Source organism: Mandrillus leucophaeus, unplaced genomic scaffold (genome assembly GCF_000951045.1).
Source record: "Mandrillus leucophaeus isolate KB7577 unplaced genomic scaffold, Mleu.le_1.0 Scaffold2, whole genome shotgun sequence".
In the NCBI taxonomy this organism is placed as follows: Eukaryota; Metazoa; Chordata; class Mammalia; order Primates; family Cercopithecidae; genus Mandrillus; species Mandrillus leucophaeus.
This window is the reverse complement of record NW_012102031.1, coordinates 10394584-10401791: the sequence shown is the minus strand read 5'-3', so window position 1 is coordinate 10401791 and position 7208 is coordinate 10394584. Positions and strand designations below refer to the sequence as shown.

Here is a 7208-nt window from a genome sequence, read left to right as displayed (position 1 = left end):
TCAGACTACGGCATCCATGGGAGAATTAGACTGAGGTTTGGTCTGAAAGTCTCAATTTCGAGGAGCAAGTTTTTACTCTGCATTTTAAAACACTGGGTTAAAAAAAAAAAATCCAGGACTCAATCAGTAGCCAGATGGTATTCTGACGAAGAACACACAGGTTCCTCAGACCTGGGCAGAATCCAGGCTCTGCTATTCACTGGCTGTGTGTCATTGGCAAGTTATTAAACTTCTCAGAGCCTCAGTTTCATTATCCAGGCAATGGGGATAACAGTATCTGTCACACAGATTTATTGTGAGAATTAAATATGTAATCACAGTGCCTGGCACATGCTAAGCATGCAATAAGTGGTAGTTATTTCTTTCAGAAAAGAAGGAAGGCTTGGGTTGGGTGGGGGCCTCCTAACTCTTCCAGGTCACTTTCTAGAATTCTCGATAGAGGAAGAAGGCTGGAGTTTGAGTCCTGGCTCTCCTGGGACCTCTCCACTCCTCAGTTTCTTCGTCTGTATAAAATGTGAAAAATGATAACCTCTGAACTGTTGAATGAACTACCCATCTCATAGTTATTTTCACAAGATATAGTTTATTTGAGGAAACTTTCTAGAAATTTCTAGAAACTTAATCGCGGTATGAAAACCCAAGTTATTATGACTATAGTGTTTTCAATAAAACTCCGATGGTCTAGAAAGGTATGCTTTTTAGCTCCAAGGAAGTGTTGGCCATTCTGACATCATTCACAATAGTGGCCTCACTTTAAAACTGGAGCAGGGCCAGGCACGGTGGCTTACGCCTGTAATCCCAGCACTTTTGGGAGGCCGAGGTGGGCAGATCACCTGAGGTCAGGAGTTCGAGACCAGCCTGGCCAACATGGTGAAACCCTGTCTTTACTAAAAGCACAAAAATTAGCCGGGTGTGGTGGTGGGCATCTGTAATCCCAGCTACTCAGGAGGCTGAAGCAGGAGAATCGCTTAAACCTGGGAGGCGGAGGTCACAGTGAGCCGAGACCACGCCATTGCACTCCAGCCTGGGCAACAAGAGCGAAACTCTGTCTCAAAAACAAACAAACAAACAAACAAACAAACTAGAGAAAGCGGAAGCACCAGCCCTCTCTTCAGACTGCTCAGTTATGGCACCCAGCAGGCCACCTACTTTTCCCTGGATCACTACATGTAATGCTGCAGCCTGTCCCCAGGACATGTAACCTGTTTGCACTTGTGCAGTGGCACAGACTCCTGCAACACTCGGGACAGGTGACAGGGGAGCTCCCTGGCAATGTTCCTGTAGGACTCAGGGGCCTGGGAAAGAAGGAAATCAGGGTTCCATTTGCGATGATCAGCTGGGCAACAGGAAAGCTGGCTGCCACATGTGCTGGGTCACCTTGATGACTTGAAGTTGTTTGACACAACGGTTACACATCACCCAGGCCTCAGGGGCTCAGAGAACAGACCACTCATACCACAAAGAAGAAGGAAAACCACCGCCATGGTGCTAATAGAATGAAACCCACCTACCAAATGAATGGATGGACAAGCACACAAAAGAGAGAGCTCAGAGCCAGGAGATGGGAGCAGGAACCTAAACTGAGTTTAGTAAAAAGGACAAACAGAAATAAGCTAAACCTTCCTACCCTTCGGCCCTCCAAACATGCCTACCCTTCCATCTGAACACATAACGTCTGTCATCCATGCACAAAAAAGTACATGGCACGTACCGGCATGGGGAGAGGAGGGAGATTACACAGACGTTGTCTGGAGAAAGTGGTGCCTTCCCTGGCGTCACAATGGACTAAGGTGAGCAACAAACTTCCAGATCAATAGCTTTGGCATCTGGGTTTCCCAGGAGAAAGAAGGCCTTCGAGCACCCCCAGAGTACAGCAGATAGAGCCACTCACCTGAATGTGAAGAGGGTCCCCATGTCCAGCATTGACAGCAACTCCGCCTTCGACTTGGGGAAGGAGAGCCGGTAGCGCAGCGTCTCGAATGCGGGGACGATCATTGCTTTCTTGGTGTTGGCAAGGTCGAGCTGGATGACAGACTTCCTGAAAAGAGGGGACAGGCAGAGAGACAGAGTCCCTGTGACACCAGGCCAAGGTCTTTTCCCCATGAGGGTGGGGAGGTCACTGGCCCAGGGAAGTGTGGGAGAGAAAGCTCAAGTCAGCCTCTCAATTAAAGATGGGGAAACTGGGCCAGGTGCGATGGCTCACGTCTGTAATCCCAGCCTTTGAGAGGCTGAGGCAGGCAGATCACTTGAGTTCAGGAGTTTGAGATCAGCCTGGTCAACATGGTGAAATCCTGTCTCCACTAAAAATACAAAGAAATTGGAGGGGCGTGGTGGCGCACACCTGTAGTCCCAGCTACTTGGGAGGCTGAGGCACGACAATTGCTGGAGCCCAGGAGGCAGAGGTTGCAATGAGCTGAGATCACGCCGCTGCACTCCAGCCTGGGTGACAGAGATAGATTCTGTCAAAAAAAACAACAACAACAACAACAAAAAACAGGCAAAGAAAGGAAAGAAAGGGAAGAAAGGAAAGAAAAAAAAAAGGAAAGAAAAGAAACAGAAAAGGAGGAAAAGAAAGAAAAAGAAAGAAAGGAAAGAAGAAAAGAAAAGAAAAGAGAAAAGAAAGACAGGGAGCCCTGGGAGGCAAGGCAGCTTGCCAAACACTTGGGGAATCCAGAGTAGAATGAGATCTGCTGTCCCCGAGACAGAGAGCTTGGTCTTCCTGGAGAATAAACAGAGGGCAGATCAGACTGAGGGGCCGGGAGAACCTCCCACACATTTTCAGTGTGTGCTCCTGCCAGAGTCAGGCACAGAAGGAGGGCTTCAAAGGACCACAGGGGTTACAGCCCAGTCTGCTTGGCTCCCTGGGCTGGTCAATCACTCCGACTGTAGCCCTGGCCACACCAGAGCAGGTGGACAGAGAGCCGATGAGAGAATCACCCAACTGGGTACTTTCAGGTTCCATTTCAGTGACTCCTCAACTCCTTGAATTTTCCAGACTCCAAGCCTTTAAAGTAGCCAGAGCCACCCTAGGCAGCCAGCGCTGGGAAGACAGCTCTGGTATCCCCCTTGGGGGAAGGTTCTGCAAAGTCTTGCCTTAGTGCCTGGCCTTCGACTCTGCTCCTCTGAGCCCCGATCCTGCACGCCTGGGTTTGTCTGCCTTTTCCCTGCTCTGTGGCTGACACTTGGAAAGGGAGAAAGGCTCATGGTGGGCCATAAATGGCCAAGCATCTACTGCCATATGGCATGAGGATTTTTTTTGTTTTTTGAGACAGAGTCTTGCTCTGTCACCCAGGCTGAAGTACAGTGGCGTGATCTCAGCTCACTGCAACCTCCGCCTCCCAGATTCAAGTGATTCTCCTGCCTCAGCCTCCTGAGTAACTGGGACTGCAGGTGCATGCCACCACATCCATCTAATTTTTGTATTTTTAGTAGAGGTGGGTTTCACCATGTTGGCCAGGCTGGTCTTGATCTCTTGACCTCGTGATCCGCCCGCCTCGGCCTCCCAAAGTGCTGGGATTACAGGTGTGAGCCACCGCGCCTGGCCAGCATGAGGTTTTTAATAAACACAGACTGGATTTGAACCCCGGGAAGGTGACTTTATGGGTCCTGCCATCCTGGGAAAGAGATTTAGCTCCTCACTACCTTTGGTCCCTCATCCCTAAAATGATGGCAATAACATCTACCTCCTGGAGACTGAACAAAGTCATATACTGCCACTTGGCACATGTGGCCAGGGGCAGGCATGCTGTGACAAGTGGTCACTATTCTACTGCAGTGCTATCATGACTCTCTGACTTGGATCTTCTGTGATCTCTTTCGGCCAGGACCTAGGAATTCATTCTGGCCTCCTGCTTGGACACTGACCTTTGGGTCTCAAGGTCATCATGGCTGCCGGTTTCTATCTCTAACATAGAGAAAGCAGACTTTCCTGGGGAAGAGGTAGGCATTGTAAGGCATTTTGAAAAACCACTGAAAGTAGCAGCCCTCCGTGGCCATAAAACTGTCCATTGAAGGCTGGGCACACTGGCTCACGCCTGTCATCCCAGCCCTTTGGGAGGCTGAGGTAGGTGGATCACAAAGTCAGGAGTTCGAGACCAGCCTGGCCAATATGGTGAAACCCTGTCTCTACTAAAAATACAAAAATTAGCCGGGTGAGGTGGGGGTGCTGGTAGTCCCAGCTACTCGGGAGGCTGAGGCAAGAGAATCACTTGAACCTGGGAGGCGGAGGTTGCAGTGAGCCGAGATCGCGCCACTGCACTCCACCCTGGGCGACAGAACAAGACTCCGTCTCAAAAAAACAAAAAACAAACAAACAAACAAAAACCAAAAATCAAAAAACCATCCTCCACTGCTACATTATTAACGTCACTTCACTCAAACAGACTTGGAGCGTGTGCATTAGCAGGGACTAGAGCTGGCATGCAAAGAGGAATCACACCGTAAGGAAGTGACTAAGTCAGCCCAGGCCTGAATGGGACAAAACAGGGTGGCAGTCCCAGAAGGACACAGGACATCAGCAGGGCTTCGTATCACTGAATGATGAGGGGCAATCTGGATCAGGTCAGAATAAGGACAGTTTCCTAAAACCATCCTTGGTTAACGGATCTCACCAGCTCCCAGTAAAGAGGGGGTGGTTGGGATGGGCTGGAAGTTCATTTTGGAACCCTCTGAATATCATTTGCAGTTCACTCTTTACCACAGTGCTCACGTTAACTACATACCAAATAATACATAGCTCTCTCACCACTATTCCAGAGGAGGTTCCTAAAGGACGACAGTAAGATATAGCGTGTGGCGAGCTCTGCTCAGCCAGTCTGAGGGCTAGAGGTTTGAGTCAGCCTGTCCTGGCCTGGATTCTTTTCCCACTTTGTCTGAACAATGTTAGTTTTCAAACATCCAAGATTCCCTCCTCTACGGCCAGGCGTCTAGTGTCAGCTAGCACTCTCTTTTGTATCAAACCTGGATTAGATATGGGCAGAGCTAGGCTCTTTACCATTCCCCCTGGAAAGGTGGGTACCTTATCCATTGATTCTGGGTATTGGGGGTGGGATATATGGGTCTAAAGAATATCCTTGGACCAAGACAGCAAAGCCCTTGGAATCCCTGGGGCAGGGGGGAAGGTGTCCCTGTACTGCTGGGTGGTTGCTACCCATTCAACTATCACCCAGCACCTATGATGTGCCAGGCACGTGAAGATACAGGGTGAAAAGAACAAGCAAAGTCTCTGCCCGCATGGTGCTTACATTCACATAAACATCTCAGGATGCTACAAGCCTAGGGACAAATCTTTGTAAACTGGGGCCCTAGACTGTATTTGTAGCTGATTATTTTATAATACAATGCTATAGAAACAGAATAGAAGGCTGCGAGGGCAGAACTATAAAGGGAGTGGGCAAAACATAAAGACACATACACGTATATATGCGATGGATACAGAGCTCTACAAACATGGATGTTTGTATCTATATAAGGCTCAAGTTACTATTATCATCAGTTGCTATAGGAGCTGCTTCTTGGAGATTAATTCCTGCTAGAAAATAATTCTGCTTTCTATGGGAGCAACCTGCCCCCTATACATAGAAGCAAGCTCTCAGAGTTCTCTGCCTGTCCTATCTGCACCACTGGCAAGGGCAGGTTTTTTAGGATTAGACACTTGACCCAGGCTGAGCACATCAGTTTCTTACTCTTGGAAATTTGAATAGAAATAGAGACTGGGAAAGCACTGACTTTCAGTGATGACAGATCATGCTCTGAAGACTTCTGAACTGCTGCAGAGGGGCCCAGAGCTGCCCCGGTTAATTGTAGTCTTATGTGTTGGTTTTCCAAGTCCTAGTTTGATTTCATAAGATAACCCATCCATTATTTGCTTTGTTTTTCTTTGATTTGTTTTTATTTTACTTAAGCTACCTGGTATTGGTTTCTGTTGCTTGCAACTAAACAGCCCTAACCAATATACCGGAAGACCCAAAGCAGACAGACCCAGTAAGCAGCATGCCTCACAAATGCAGTCCTAGCAGGCCTTATTTCCCTCTGCATAGATAGCACCAGATTCTGGAGCGCTTTCTGCAACCTCCCTTTAATCTCACTAAAATACAAACTGCCACAAAGACGGATCTGTCACCAGAGAGCTCCATTTCAGACTCACTTCAAGGAGGTTTCAATACTGATGTCCTGAAAGGGTCTCATTATGAAGTTGTTTCAGCAATAAAGAGGCTTCATGGTACGAACTCTGAGCACCTCTGTGTTTTGAGAAGGTGACGGCAGCCTGGGTCTTTCTGCTCTGTGCTGTTAGCACATCTTACCCCGGAGGGGGCTTGCTGTCCTAGGGGTCAACGATGTGCAGCCATCAGTTCTCTGGAAAGTGAGTCCTGCAGAGGATGACGTGCAGTCTTCCAGGAACAGTGAGGCAGGACGATGAGCGAGAAAGCTGGGCGAAGAGCCAGGAGACCTGAATTCTAGGTCCACCCTGAGAAGCTGAGGGACTTTGGGTCGCTCCATTACTCTTTAGATCGCTAAATTTAGATTATTAAGATGGGAGCTTTGGAAGACAGTGAGGTGTAGTGGTAACGGACCAGGCATCTAGCTCTGACTCTACTTGGCTGTCTTCCTGGGCAAATCGCTTTCACTATTTTGAGTCCTGGGGTTGATGCACTTGTAAAATATGTTGATGAGGATAAACACAGTGCTTGTGGAAGGGCTTGCTACAACGCCTGGCACACATTAAGCCCGGGGTACATGATGCCTATGATGGTTCCTTTTCTGTATCAGATGGCCCAGGCTACGGTGCCCAGTTACTTGGTCACGTACTAGTTTAGACACCGCTGTGCAAGTGTTTCATAGATGCATTAAACTGCAATTACGTTTGCACCAACCTAATAATTAACATGTACAATCAGTTAACTTTAAGGAAAGGAGATTTCCCTCGATAATGTAGGAAGGCCACACCTAATCAGTTGAAGGCCTTAAGAACAAAAACTGGGCCAGGCCAGGCGCAGTGGCTCACGACTGTAGCACTTTTGGAGGCTGAGGCCGGTGAATCACGAGGTCAGGAGATCGAGACCATCCTGGCTAACACGGTGAAACCCCGTCTCTACTAAAAATATAAAAAAATTAGCCGAGCATGGTGGTGGGCACCTGTAGTCCCAGCTACTCGGGAGGCTGAGGCAGGAGAATGGTGTGAACCCGGGAGGCAGAGCTTGCAGTGAGCC

At 48.5% G+C, this 7208-nt stretch overlaps 1 protein-coding gene across 3 annotated transcripts in view; it reads right to left on the bottom strand.

The window, feature by feature from the left end:
- The window catches only part of LARGE (like-glycosyltransferase), a 692738-nt gene that overhangs the window by 11559 nt on the left and 673971 nt on the right, over positions 1 to 7208 (bottom strand). For 2 of the 3 annotated variants that reach the window (XM_011978982.1, XM_011978984.1), the window contains exon 13: positions 1892 to 2038. The exons of the other annotated variant lie outside the window; for it this stretch is intronic. In XM_011978982.1, the coding sequence (XP_011834372.1) occupies positions 1892 to 2038 (147 nt within the window). The remainder of the gene's footprint in view (positions 1 to 1891; positions 2039 to 7208) is intronic. 3 annotated transcript variants of the gene reach the window in all.